This window comes from Carassius gibelio, chromosome B1, assembly GCF_023724105.1.
Source record: "Carassius gibelio isolate Cgi1373 ecotype wild population from Czech Republic chromosome B1, carGib1.2-hapl.c, whole genome shotgun sequence".
Classification (NCBI taxonomy): Eukaryota; Metazoa; Chordata; class Actinopteri; order Cypriniformes; family Cyprinidae; genus Carassius; species Carassius gibelio.
Genome location: NC_068396.1, coordinates 169,562 through 185,111, shown reverse-complemented (window position 1 = coordinate 185,111; position 15,550 = coordinate 169,562). Strand labels below are relative to the sequence as shown.

At 35.0% G+C, this 15,550-nt stretch overlaps 1 protein-coding gene across 1 annotated transcript; it reads right to left on the bottom strand.

Moving 5' to 3' along the window:
* Positions 1-443: 443 nt before the first annotated feature.
* Positions 444-13,085, bottom strand: LOC127949314 (programmed cell death protein 4). Its single transcript, XM_052546413.1, has 12 exons — positions 12,858-13,085; positions 12,628-12,700; positions 7,877-8,176; positions 7,476-7,573; positions 6,421-6,534; positions 5,476-5,697; positions 5,127-5,224; positions 4,383-4,497; positions 3,395-3,502; positions 2,933-3,043; positions 1,906-2,045; positions 444-1,754 (listed from the first exon to the last, which is right to left on the bottom strand). The coding sequence occupies exons 2-12, from the start codon at positions 12,671-12,673 to the stop codon at positions 1,703-1,705; spliced, it is 1,404 nt and encodes a 467-aa protein (XP_052402373.1). The 5' UTR covers positions 12,674-12,700; positions 12,858-13,085; the 3' UTR covers positions 444-1,702.
* Between the last annotated feature and the right edge of the window lie 2,465 nt (positions 13,086-15,550).

The following is a 15,550-nucleotide window of genomic DNA, read 5'->3' as shown; positions in this document are numbered from 1 at the left end:
TTTAACTAAATCTGCCTGCAGGTTGCAGCAACTCAATGATTTTTATCATTGAACATTGATTTGTTCGAATGGCTGATTCATTTAGGAAGGAAGCAAGTCTTTATGAATGGGTAACCATGAATAACTGACTCACCAGATTCATTCAAAAACACACTTTCACTGAATGAATGAAACTCGGCTATGTTTGCTTTAATAGATGTGAAGCGGCTGAGCTGTTACTATATTTGAAACTCTTGAAGAAACCGAGAAAATTCTTACAATTTATTTGAACTGTTGTATTAAATCAGTATCACATTTGTAAACTGCCTTAATATTATCTGTGGGCACAGAGAAAACAAGAGCATGCGACGTGAGTTCTCAAGACTCAAAAGCACTAGGGTTCTATCCTGTATATATATATATATATATACATATATAAAATAAACTCACACAAAGAAACATGATTATGAGCATTATGAATTTTTATTAAATTTAATGTCAAAATGTATTTAATGCTGGAACTCTGTAAATGCTAGTTGACAAAAAAAAAAAAGTTTTGAAAAAGTGTCCCATCAACAGATACAAAGACAGATTGCATGTACAAAGTACTTTTGGTTAAATTTAGTAGTTTCTCTCCATCATATAATTGAAACCACAAGTGTTTCACTAGTGAAACTGGTGGAAATTTGCAGAAAAGTTTACCACTTCAAAAATTATACACAATTTTTTTTTAACTTACAATTGTTTACTCTGCACTGACACAATTTAACCAGTTTTCCTTGTCCAAATAAAGAAAATAACTGAAAATTAAAATGATTGTTCTGAACATTACCTTCAAACAAAGAGGGTACAAAACTTGAGCTGCTATGAAAATGGGAGACTGTAGTCTTTCAGGCATCAGCCGTGACTGAGAGGTGATGATGCTCTCTCCTCCATTCTTTGGAAGCTTAAACATACAAAGGTTCTTCTTGATGTCAAAACGATCCATAAACTCATTCAAATTAAAATAGTTTTCATCATGCATAAGGTATAAATCATGAATAACCGAAAAAAGAGACTTTAATTAACCAAGCAATGTCCCAGAACCTTGTGAATCTGAAAAAGTGGGTTTCTTTATGCAGTAATAAGACAAATTTGAAGATAAACATGCAATAATTACTACTAATAAAATTAAAAAAAAACAATAGAAGTGTCTCCATTCGCTTCATATAATATTGTATTTTGGCCCAACAGTTTGATTAAACACTTCATTTGGGTAACACAATTTAATACATTAGTTTACGTGCTCCATATTTTATGAATTAAATTGTAAAGAAAAGCAAAACATTGATTGACCACTGTGAACACTAACAAGTGAACCCTTGTAAACAACAACAACAAAAAAAACAACTTAAGCTGAAAAAAGCAACATTAATCCCTCAAACCAAACTGTATTTCATGGCCATCTGAAGCTGCTGATTTCCCCACTTTTTTTCTTCCGCTGCAGCACTTATACTGCATACAATCGAACATAAATTCACAAACAAAATGAAACAAGCCTGTAATAGAGGAGAGTACAGCATTTCTCAGTTGTCACTCTACACGATGATATTGTTTCTGAGGCTGAATATTTCTGTGTACTCCGAGGATGAGCAATGAAGACAGTGAGGACAGATTCCCAGGGAAGTGCGGGAGATCCCAGGCTGCTCATCATCAGGGCCTGCCGGAGCTCTGACCAAATCTTCTAGCTTTTCACGATGCCTCCGTCGCCCTCACTCACAAAGCGCTTACGCCCCCTATTGGCCACAAGGAGCACGTTATAACGCTAGTGTTTACAGGAACAGAACTACCATTATGTAGCAGATGGTAACAAAAAATCACAATCATATTCTCCAGTCTTTACATATGGCGGAACATCGGTTAACAAGGAAGATACAAGTCTCTGACCTGGTTGGACAGGAATCTCTCAGCTGCTTAGTGATCACTGCCTCTTGGTAACAAAGGTCCACAAAGGTTTCCATAATGGAGTGCGCATGAGGCACATCCAGGTTGATCTCCGGCAGCTCGTCATATACACGCTGGAAGCCCTGTGTGAAACATGCAAACTCAATAATCCTCTCACAAACAGCGTCACTGTTCAAAAAAACGTTGCCAACCATGTCATAGCAATTATATATTCAATCTGGTCAAATTATGTATTGAATTATGTGGAAATCAATAACTGATTTGAAAGCCGTTGTTATAAACAGAAAGCTTTAAAGCCAGTTCATTAAAATTATGGAAATGAATGAATTAATTAAGTGAACGAACAATACTTCCTCACTACAGGGTTGCCCTTTTGTTTCTGTTCACAATCACAAAAATAATGGCTTTTAGATTGTCCTCTGCAGGGTTCCAACCTGCGAACTTTCAATTACCAAGTCAAGTTGTATGTCAATAGACTTCTGAATACAAGTATGGTTCAAAGATGATGGTGATGACTGGAAAAACTACCTTTGTAGTGATCTGGTGAAAAGATACTAGAAAAGATATTAGATATAAATCTCCATCCACTATCACTTTTTGTGTTTCATACAAATTTTGATGTCAGTGGGTGTAACCCCCATTATACTAATATTACAGAGCCATCTGTTTGTTAATAATTAAAACATAAATAACAACAACAACAACAATCATTTAAGCCTGCATTAAATGGAAATTTTCTAAATGCATTTCAATGCAAACAATTTGTCCATGCATGGGTATCACTCTTCAGCTTTCTTAAAATAGACTTTTATAAATAAAAAAATTGCATTCAGATCTGCCTCCATCCAGTCAACAACCAATTAACTGAATCAAGTCACTGCCTTAGATCTTTTATTTAGATGTCCTTCAAAACACTGAAAAAAAATGATTGATTTGTCTGTATGTCTGTTATGTTGCAAACTTAGAATCACCATAGCACATAAAAAAATAAATAAAAGTTAGTACTAACCCTGTTCATTTGGTCCAGAGTGATTAGGCCAGTTTGCCAGAATGCCTTGAGAAGTTTGACCATCATTTGTAAGGCTGTTTCACCTGTAGACTCCAGTGCCATAAACACAGCCTACATCAACAACAAACAGATGAGAGAAACAAGGAAAATGACAGGAAGAGGAATAAGGAAAAGCAAGTCCTTGTGCAACGTGACAATGCACTTTATTATCAAAGAAAATGTTGAAAATGTGCTGGTACAACAAGAGACCTTAACTAGGGTAAAGGAAAGTGCATATTACCGCACTAGTTTCTGTAATGGGCAAAACCAAGAAGCAATGTTTGTGATACTGATATTTCCAAGTCAGTAGACTTGATGGTAAAACACCATTTTATAAAAGAAACAGTGAAAATCTTAAAAAGATTTCTTTTTAAATTCATGACATAACTAGTGAACATGCTATTCACACTTCAAACTTTATACCTCATAGACCAGTTCATGATGAAAGTGTGGCACTTCTAGATCTCGCAGACAGTGCTCAGCCTCAGAGAGCTCACCTGACACCAGGTACTCCTTTAGCAATAGGTTCATCTGTAAAACAAACAGCAACATAATTTATGGACAGGAAATAAGTGGCATGTTCCGAAATGAGAAAATGGGTTACTATTGTACCAACCCAATTTTTTTGGCAGAATATATATATATATATATATATATATATATATATATATATATATATATATATATATATATATATATATATATAGTTATGACTGACTTTATAATAGTTTCTACTTTGAGAAACGAGTTGATGAATTAATAAACACCTTTGCATGAAAATGTAGAAAAAATTATATATATATATATTTCTTTATTTCTTTATTCCACACCCATTCACAATAATGAATGGATCGGTCTACAGTAGTAGTAGACATATGCAGTCAGCAGGCGGTTGGTTTAAGGTTGTTGTTTTTTGGCATCTCCATGTGGTCCTGTTTGGTATTGCAACTTTACTTTTTTAAAATGTATAGGCTCTTTGCTCTAGCACTGTACACATACTATAAAATATGGGCTCCTTTGGTGTCCTTTTGGAGTTTCTAAGTGTCATTTTTTGGAAAGACATCTAAATTTATCTTACAGAAAACAGATTTTTGAGAATCACCCTATAATCTTTTTGTTTACTTTGCTTGATAAAGCAAATAATGACAAAAACATTTGAAACAAGATAAATCGTCTGTTTAATTTCAAGTTAAAGTGTGCAATTAATCAAAGAAAAAGGGTGTGATTAAGGGTGTATTAACAAGCATTTGCAGTATTAACAAGCAGTCCTTACAGCCATTAAAATTACTGATTAAAGCTGAATATGTATTACTTATTACAATTACTTATAATTTTTTGAATATTTACACTATGTTTTGAAAGTAATTAGTTAAAAAAAGAGGATGCAAGTAATAATACAGAGATACCTCACCTCCTTGATGAGATGTTTGACAGGCCTCTGGCCGCCACCTACTCCCCACACATTATCAAGCCGCATGATTTTTCTTTTCATGGAGAGAAGAACTGATGCTCTGTCCAGTGCAGCTCTAATATTGAACAGGGGAATAGCATGAAAGCCAGGGTAAGGCAGCAAGTCAGAAGCAGATAATGCAGGAAAAAATACATGCAGCTCATTTTGTCTGATTTCACATGTCAAACAAAAGGAACTGCATATTCAATCTAGAACCCCATGTAGGGTGGGAAATTACCCTAACTGCTTCTACACTTTTTTTTTTTTTTTTTTTATTAGACATAAGGATTTTATTTTGAATATGTAAAAATAGTATGACATAACCTACTAAAGTGAATGGCAAACATTATTCCACTTGTTACGTCTGTGGTCCTTCCAGGAAAGACAAAATGCTACTTTTACAAACATGCACCATTGGAACAAAGCAAAAGCATTGACCAATCACAGACAGTTCACCATAGCTACTGACAGACAAGGCCAAATTACCTGCCACTGCATTGACAACTGGCGAGTGGCAGGTGGTAAATTCCCACCACAATTCCCATTATGATCCAGAATGCAAATCACATTGTGACTCCCTCTATTTAAATAATATTGGTCTTCAAACTTCAAACTAATTCTAATTCAGAATCTAAACCAAAAACTGCTGGTGAATATCCAAGCAAATAAGCCAATATAAGACTGACAAAGTAACATCAAGCTCACCTGGCATGGTCACAATCTACTTTGCCTTTGTAACAGTCAAGGAAACTCATCGGTAAAGCGTGGTCAGCAATGGCGCGTGCAATAAATTGGCCAAGCATCTGAGGAAAGGAAAGGAACCAGGTAATATAGGGAATGTATTTCATATTAAAATATAATATATATATGCTTTAATTCCATTTAAAAGACTATTTTTATGGTCTATTGTGTTCCCCAGTCTGGCATATTTGGAAGAACATGAGGGTGAATAAATAATGTTTACTCTTGGGTCAACTGTTCCTTTAATTACGTGCTGTCCCGTTTCATTGAATTTCTTACATTGTGCACTTTACAGTATAATTGAGTTTACAACCTGTGGGGCCTCCGGTGTATCCAGGATGAGGTCTGGCAGCTCTTTAAGCATTTTGTCAAATGCACGTGACATGTCCTTCTCAGAAAGCACCTTCCCAGACAAGTCAGAGAGGAGACGAGATGTGAGCTCTCTGTGGCTGGCCTTGCCCTCCAGAGAAAGAGACACAGCCAGAGAGGAGAACTCATATTTGTGATGCCCCAAGTTCAGCTCTTTGAGCAGCATCTATCAGACAAAGGAGGAAATAGGAAACTGTGGAAAATAGCTGGAATGTGTATTCAATGCTTCCTTTCTAATGAGTATTTAAAATACTGTATAATACACCAGTTGTGACATAATGATGCAGTAATATAGGGGTTTAAAACCTTTTTTGACTTCAGTGCCCCCTTATAAATTTCAGGATTCCAGACGTTTAAATATATCTGAATGTTCTTCAGGAATCCGGCTTCCTTTAATCTATTAACTTTTTATTTATTTTGGGTTTTTTTTCCCGGATATAATTTTTTTGTCACAATTTCTAAATGATAAATTATTTTAGAGCTTGGCATAACCATAAAATTAAGTTACAAAAACACTGTCCATGGAATTTTATTAATTTACATAACTTTTCCCTCTCTAGAAATCCCACCTTAAATTAGGCTTCCTCATATATCTTAGTTGTACAAGCTAGTGTGAACCCTGGATCTTCAAAGGAGAAGAAAATGTACTTTGTGAACTAAAAATAGAAATTAACTTGATTTAAAATTACTTGTTTAAGCTTATTTTAATGCTTTTAAATGCCCCCTAGTATGCTCCAGTTTTCTGTTTGAGAACCACTATGCTAAGAGTAAACAATTAATAGGTATGGAATGTTTAACACACATTGTAGCCAACATTTTCTCCTCTACATTACACTGAAACAAAGGTTCTGTTAATTGGTATCTGGCTTTGTGATGAACTACAGCTCACCTCCACTTCTTTGGTGTCTCCATGCTCAAAGTATTCCTGCACAATGGGGTTGATGGTCTTCTCGAGTTCTCTCTCGTCCAGCTCTGGTACTACTGTGGCATATACGGTGTCTCCCTGAAATACAAAAAAACAAAAAAAACTCACACTAGAAAATACACCTTTATTGTAAATAAGGGGCAAAATAAATAAGGAAACAACAAGTATATACTATAATAAAAATAACACATTGCTTTCATCATGCATCTGGCCTCACAGAGCTTTCAAGGAAACAAGACAATGCTACAGGCAATTGCTTTTTAATTTGTGCACTGATTAACATCACTGCGATATTCAAACAGCATGCTTGCCAGAATTACTTTTAGCACACATCCCAGTCAGCTCTGCTGAAACACTGATTATTTCTAATGGACATCTCTTTAAGAAATAATTCACTCTACTTTATTTACTTACACTCATGCCAGTCCAAACATCACACCTCATTAGTGGTTGTGTCATTGTCATAATGCAAGAATCTGTGATATTTAATGCTACTGACACGTTGCTATATTTGATCTGGGACATATACATATATATATATATATATATATATATAAACAGGAGCCTCAAATCATTTTTCCTGCATTTTAGTCAAACTTCTTGCAAGTTCACTAAAATCTCACTTAAGGAGTCCTATTATGGTTTCTCACTTATATTGCTGTTGGATCATAATAAAGATGTGCAACGTTACAATCCTCTCATTTATAAACATTCTCAGAGTCTGAATCAGGCTTAAAAATCATGAAGAATGACATGAGGGGGAGGAAATGTTGACAACTTTCATTTCTAAATAAACCTCCAGTCCTAATTGTGTTAACTGGCATTGTTGATAACAATGTTTAAACAATTGTTTAAAAACATTTTTATATTATAAAAAATATTTGCACAATATTTGCAAGAGTTCTGATCCCTGTAGACAAATATTTTTTATAACCCATACATACTATATCTACCATTAAGTGAGGTATACTATTATTCTTCATGTAACCTGTAAAACTGAAATGTAGCTATACACTTACTTGTGAAGATTCATCGTAGTTGGGGTCCTTAGCATCAGGTTCCTCCACCTCATATACCATACCCGCTGCTCCCCACACACCTTTACCACCTGCTCCACCTATACATAAGAGCAATCAGTGTAAAACACTAGCTGAAAGCCAAGTGCGGAAAGGAGACAGACCTTGAACAATAAACATTTATCCAATAGACACCACAATATAAATGGTGCCGGTTATATCGCTTATCTTATTTTTCGCTTAACTTAAAAACTAAGAATTACAGAACAAGAAAAATCAAGAATTATGTAATAAACATTTTGGGGATGATTCTGCAGCTAAAATAACCACATCTTGATGATATAACTTGAGTTACCATTAAAATTAGGCACTTGGGAAAAACAATTCATTTTTCACAATCTGACCTTTTTTCGGCAGTCCCCGACCTTTTCCAGTCCGTGACTTTCTGTCATTTACAGCGTTTTTGCCCTTGGGGCTGTGTGGATCGGTAGAAAGCTCTCCTGAAAGGGAATCAGAGATTGATTCCCGGTTGGAATCCCGGGATGATGACTTGCGCAAGCGCCGCTTAGCCTTAGCTTTCAGTCTGGCCTCGTGCAGGGCCTTCTCCTGAGGGGTCCAGTTCCCGTTCACCTCCAACTCATTCAGATCTTCACTGCCATAAGACTCATCCTCCTCACCCTTCCCTTGCTCAAGTGAGAACACGCCTGTACAAGACAGACCGAATGGACAACTATTTAGATAAATGGCCAAGCATACGTTACCAGTTAAACACCGTAGACATCTGATTTCTACTCTGCATTTTACAGTAATTTAGTTTCTTTTTTCATGTAGCTTACATTTTGAACTTGTAATTTCTACAATAAATACGGTTACATTTACCAGGGTTTCTGAAGGTTTTATGTTTGTTTGTTTGCTTCTTTCGCTCCAATCCAGTACCTATGGCTATATTCCTGGTGAGAACCAGTTAATCCATACACAAGTTGATCCATACACAAGGCTTGTCTTTACACACAAGTCCTGGGACAATTTAGATTGTTCAATAAACCTGTTCTGCATGCCTCTGGGCTCTGGAAGGAAACCCAAGCAGACACAGTGAGAACATGCAAAGGCCTCTGTCCTGCGGTTTTTATAAGAGCATATTGAAGACATAATAAACTCTGCTCGCAACCACTAGAATATGGAAAGAACCTTTACTGTACCGTCTCACAACATGGTCAAACTAAATCTAAAAAAAAAACACATTATCTTTCTCAGGATTTTTGTCTTGTTTTCCAGGGCAAATGTAAAGATGCATTTATTGGAAAAGCAAAATGACATGTCTTCTGGAAATTTCTCAAAATGAAGTTACTTTATGATTAAACCCAGGGAAAATATTTGCTAATGCACATTCCCTTTAAATTGAATTTTCATACCCCATTTACAGATATGTATTCTTGTCTTAAGCACACATTCACTTAATTTTGTAACTTCATGCCTTCATTTTGTATCTTGATTTAAGATGGTTTGCTTGTATATTTAAATTGGGAAACAAGAACAAACACTAAAGATGGTATTATATTTTTCTTTCCTTTGCAGTGAAAGCAACATTCAGTGCCATAATTTTGTGAATTTCAGATTTTCTACTCCGCTTTAAGACATTTTTAAAGACCCGTAGAAACCCTGTTCATGACAAATTGCTCAAAATTCCTCATTTATTAAGTTGCTTCACATAAAAAATGTGCATAGTAAAAGAACAAATGAGAAATAAGAAATTAAATATTAAATATACAAATAAGGCTTATGAAAAATACAAGACCAACAATTTTCCATTTGCAATTTACATTTTTATGTCAAAAGGTAAGTTCAGACATCACGTAGCAGGCATACCACTTTAACTAAACATTTACAAAACCTGTACAGAACAAATATTATTATTTCAAATTGCATCATAAATGATTGGAACATTTCGTTATGGAGAAATATTTGTCTTTCCAGCACACCTGGTAAGATTTCACATTCACATCAGATAAACCTTGAAAAAGAATCCCCTAAAATAATAATAAAATACATGAATAAAAACTATAATAATAATATAAATAACATAAAAAAGTGACGAGTCCACTTTTAACTCAAATCAAAAAATAATCTCAATCAATCTACTCAGTTTTAAAGAGACAGGCTCCAAAACAACAATGCGCACAGGTTTCTAACAATGTTAGAATGTAAACCCCAAAATTGTATCTCTGTTTTCACAAGATTACAGAAGGATAACTAAAGGCAGTAGCACAGAAGGCAGAAAAGCTGACGTTGCTCATTTCTGGTGCTAGAGCTGGTGCTCTTGCCAAGCCTTTCTACATATAGCAGTGTACAGTGCGCATGGGCGGGGTGTGGGGTGACACGTTCACAGGAGAAAGTAGGAGTAGGAGTGGACTACATGGTAATAAATACCCTCTTCCTAAATACTACTTATAATCAGACGAGAAACCACATTTTAGTTACTACAGTGTTTAAATCTGTATAAGTGCCAAGAACAGCATCACAAAATACACAGCAAAGCAGAAATATTGCAGAAATATCCACTAAAAGTTATCCTCTGGAGCTCTGTAGTACCCATTGCTGCTTTCTTTTTGTTTTGAGTACTAAGTAAGTGGGACACCAGGAGGTGTGGTGGGTGTGTTTAACAAATGGTTTAACTGTCAATAAGGAGAATTTGCTGTGATAAAAGTAAAAGTCTTATCTGTTTTTGTCAACTATGGGCATATTCACCTCTGACATCTTATGAGGGTGTACACTAAACCCACGTTACAACAACACATTCAGTTTGTAGTGCAAATGTGTCTCGCAAGTCTGTGCATTACACATTATGCACTATGACTACATGAAAAAAAAAAAACAGGAATCCACAAATAGGAGGTTATTCAGAAGTATGGGGTCAATAAGATCTCATTTGTTTGTGGCACGCTAAATTATAACCTGCCCAAATGCAATCTGAAAAATGTATAAGAAAAGTACATCTTAAGTGTGTTAGACAACTATTTTTTTTCCTCCAGTACTCTATGTGGTTACACAATATTTTGCTAGCACTATGCAACATATATACTCACGTTTTATGAGAGGTATTGTTTCACATTTATGTGATTGCAATCACATCTGCAATGACACATCTGATTGCAACTGAAAAAAATTACTTTTACTGCTTGCTACAAAATTGCGGGGGGGGGGGGGGGGGGGCTGCTAAATAATCACAGAAATTGTAGATGCAAAACATCTCAAAATGTATGCAAATAACAAATCTGCTTAACCCTTTAACTGCCCCACCAAGAAAAAAGCATTTGAAATTTTTTTTGTTTGCATTTCTTATCTCCTTATGTCATTAGTTACCACACTCAATGTATTTTTTTTCAACACGTCCCATAATTTTTTAAATATCGGCCTCTACCAAATGGTTGATATGTCACTTTATGGCAAAAGTACCGGAATTCATACACATACTATGGAAATCAGAAAATATGAACTATAATGAATGATCAGAAAGTTATATTTCTCAGCAAATAGTACATTCTGACAGCAGAAAGGATTATCTGAAAACATTAGCTTAGCTTTTCTACGTTTACCATAAAGTGACAAATCAACCATTTGGTTGAGCAGGCAGTTAAAGGGTTAAATTTACATTGACACTCTTTTCTCGGTTGTGTAAATAAATACATCAACCCCAATGAAAAGTGTCATACTAGAATATTTATTTACTTTTTTTTGTTCATTGTAATTTACGCCTGCTATTAATCAAACTAATCAAACTGGATCCAATCCAGAAAAGAGAAGGACAGAATGCCAACATAATCATTAAAATGAGCTCTTGTAGAATAAACGCACTGTTTATTAAACAGAAAACAATATAAACACAAAACAGTGACAAGGCAAAAGTTTAAATAGACCAAGTGACAAAACACCCAAATCTGAGTTTTTTTATTTTTATTATTTTTTTAATTGTAAGCCTTCCAAAACGTATTACATTTTAATTTTGAAGCAATTACCTTTGTTTACACATAATACTTTTGAATATAACTACACAAATATTGAAAACAGAATAAATCATGCAGATGATTTAACACGCAGGTCAACTATGATTCATATGATTCAAGTCAGCTATCAGATAAGAGAAATTCCAAGCCAAGTTCTGTGTGCAATCAAAAAACAAGTCTCATGACTGTAAAATTACTGGACCAGGTCAATAAACAAGTCATAAAGGAAGACTGTGGTAGGTACTTTCAATAACAGTAATTTATCATGGATTTCTGTTTGAGTTCCTTTTGCAGCGCAGATTTATTATTTTATATTTGTCTCTTTTTTATGTATATACAATAACAGTCATGTAATATATGTATGTCTGTAACTTAAGGGAAATTGTTTTTGATCTGTATTTTATATTCTTACAATTTTTTCCCATTATCTATAACACTGATCTAGACCTCTGCACTCATGTATTTCTGAAAGGAAATCTACAAAACACTTACTCAAACTCACGTGGAAAGAAAAACATCCGGGTATTTCAGCGAGGGGGCGTAGTGTTAAATATTGAAGCAAATTCTTAACAAAGACATTTAATGTTTTTATTGTTTACAAGATCATATATAAATAGATTTGGTTAGAAAAGAAATGTCACAACTTGCCATTCAATACTGGTTTGTTCTTAAGCCAATCTGGCAGCAATATATGATAATTTGTCATGCTAACGTTAGCTCCTTGCGTTTAACGATCTTTTGGAACTAGAATGTAGAGTTTACATTATGAACGACAGTACATTTAGTAAAATCTACGAAACAATACAGTTTCGGTCACTTTATTTATTCTAATAGAGAAATTAAAATTACTTCCGAAAAAAAAGTTTTGCATTAAAAAGTTACTTCGTCTTTATGCTTTCAAAATAACATCCACTGAAATCCTGGTTTTAATGCAGTAATGCACCGTTTATTTTTCCAAGAGTTTATACCACATATGCGATATACAACCCTTCTGCCATTGCACACGGTGGTGGAACATGACTGCAACTAAAGCCTATAGTCTGCAAAAAACGACATGGTAAAAGACCAAATACAATATGCATTAATAAGCTAAATGTAAGCTGAATGCATTAATGAGCAGATTTTTAGGACAACCGGATATTTAATGTTCGTACCATCGTTCTGAGGGCCAGTGGTCCATGCTTCAATCTCGGTCGCCATTATACGTTGTTTACCGTCCACCTAAGCCTGCAGATCACGGAAACAAGTAGTAACCACATCAATATAAAGTGTGCAAAATCAAGCGGTTTACATAAGCAAAAAAAATCCGTAGTATTTAATCTGAAGAGGTAATGTGACCGTTTCAATTTACGTTACGACTTAAATGCATTGAGCTTAGCCTCACCTTAAATTGAAGGCTCGATTGTCACTTAAAATCTAGCAGTAGGATTGCTGGTAATTTTAACAGTCCTTGAGTGAGCAAAATAAGAAGATCCGTCAAAAAATAACTTGTTTAATTATTCAAGTCGAAACGATCTACAATATATATATATATATATATATATTGCATTTGCAGTGCAGCACGCACGTTGCAGAGAAGGAGCAATAACATGGACTGTGTTTTCAACTTGAGACGGCTCATAGCACGTCACACATGCTTTGCGTGAGCCTCATGCATATTAATTATGTCCTTCGTCCAGTAATAATGTGGACCATTCGGCAGTAGACGAATGAGAGACGCTTGTGGGTCATGAATATTAATTAGTCTAAGTGATATGTCAAATGCTTCAGGAAACGTACAAAGCAACGTCAGCATCACCAAATTAATATTTACGAGAGAAGCATTGACCGTAACGCTGGATTCGTAGTTTAGCTGCCTGAACGGGGAGTGGTGGATAAAGGGGCATGAGTAAAAACAGTTTGTCCAATCTCATAGCAAAGGAGAACTGGGCGGAATTTGACGAGTTTGTTTCTTTGGTAAACACGTTTAAATTTTTGTAATTGTCCACAGTGTGCGGTATACTCAATTATATACTCAATTACTTATTTAATAGCCTAGAATATTAGGCCTTAATGTCATTTAGGTTTGTATTATTTAAAATACTCTTGACTTTATGGCCATCAAAAAAGCTTTTGACGGTCCATACAGACTGTTATCTGATCAGTCGCCCTCCACCCGTAGGCTACTAGTGATCTATATTTCAAGTATAACATTTTCAAAAAGTTTCAAAATACTGTTTAATACAATATCGCAGTGAAGGCAAAGATATCTAGTCATAATTTGGTTGGAATTCTGTCTTTCATTCTACCAAAACTGTAGTATTGTGTTATTGTTTTATTACTTTGTGTGTGATATTCAGCTTTACTAAATACAAATAGAATCTTTAAATTCCCCAGCACGACGCCAGGCGTCGCTGTCACCATAATAGTGATAGTGTTTCCAACAGAACGTGCCCACCTGATTCCTATAGGCGGATAATTCATACGATACATAGGCCTATCTGGTGTAAGTATCATACTTTAGTTATGTGTGTGTGAATACGTACAGGTTGATATATCCTGGTGGGGACTTAAACCTGAATACACACAGACTCATTGGGACTCGTGTCACCGTGGGGACCTAAATTGAGGTCCCCATGGGTACAAAAGCTTATAAATGATACAGAATTGTATTTTTCTTTTTTCTTTTTTTGAGAAAGTAAAAATGCTGAAAGTATCCGGTGAGGGGTAGATTTTAGGTGTAGGGTTGGTGTAGGCAGTGCGATAGAAAATACTTTTTGTACAGTATAAAAACCATTACGCCTATGGAGAATTCCTACAAGGATAGCTAACCAGACTGTGTGTGTGTGTGTGTGTGTGCCTTAATTGTAATTTTTAAAACAAAAATTAATTAAAATGTCTAATTATCATTAAGTACACCTAATTTAACAAATGAGACCTCTCTTTTCAATTGACTGTAAGAAGCCATTGGCCCAATTTTGACACAGACAATTTCATTATGTATGAATTTATTACGAAAGAGATAAAGCTGCATTTTCACAAGGTTGTGTGTAATTGTCCTCAGCATTCAATAAAAGAACTTCACAGAAGTTTGGTCAGTGGCATCATGTAGAAAGCAGGAGAAGATGATGGTTGTCCAGTTACTGGAGCAACAGCCAAAGACTTTATTTTTTGAGTCCATAAGTAGCCCCCACCCCCGATTTGGTGATGTGCTGTCAACACTATCTCATGACCAATTTGTACATAGGCCTATTTTATGAGGTGGCTAATTCGTACAACTTCACTTGTACAATTTTGTATGATTTGTCTAGACCCCAGTGACAGGTATAGGTTTAGGGACAGGGTTAGGTGTAGGTCATCTGTACAAATTCATACGAATTAGCCACCTCGTAAAATATGTACAAATTGCCGTGGGCTGCAGAAACACATTTCCAGCACGCAAAGGCAGTACGCTTCAAGCTCTTTTTTTCATTCTCACATACTAACTAGATAGAATTAAGTCTTTCCTCTGCCTTGATATCTTTTTTTCTTTCTTTTTTTTTTGACTCAAATTTTTCTTTTTATAATTTATTATATATATATTTTCTAAATTAAGTAAATTCATATTTTGCAAGTAGTATGACCAACATAATGCCATATTTTGGTTAATATAACTTTTTTTCTGTAAGATAAATGTAAATCATGCTACTGAAAACCTTACAATCAGGCCCAAATTCAGGTTTATTTCTTAAATAACAACAGACATTACAAATTGCTGTACAAAATTACAGTAAATACAGAATTAAAGTATAATAAACTTATAATACACAATAGATTAAGCCATATGTCCCTTAACTGTCCTAGACTGGTTATGTGATCGATACATTGTTAAAATCTGCATCCAGATAACTTTAAGTTAACTCCCCCCTCCCCTGCTGTCCTCTAGAAAGGATATAAAATAACCTCTTAGCTTTCTGTGCACAATTTCTGTATAATACACTTGGAGGAAGAAACATGTGAAACTTTTTGATTGACCTGGTTTCTGCAGAAACTAGTCATAAAATTTTATGTAATCTTAAAGTCATAACAACAGACAATCTGCTCAAAAACCACACCAAC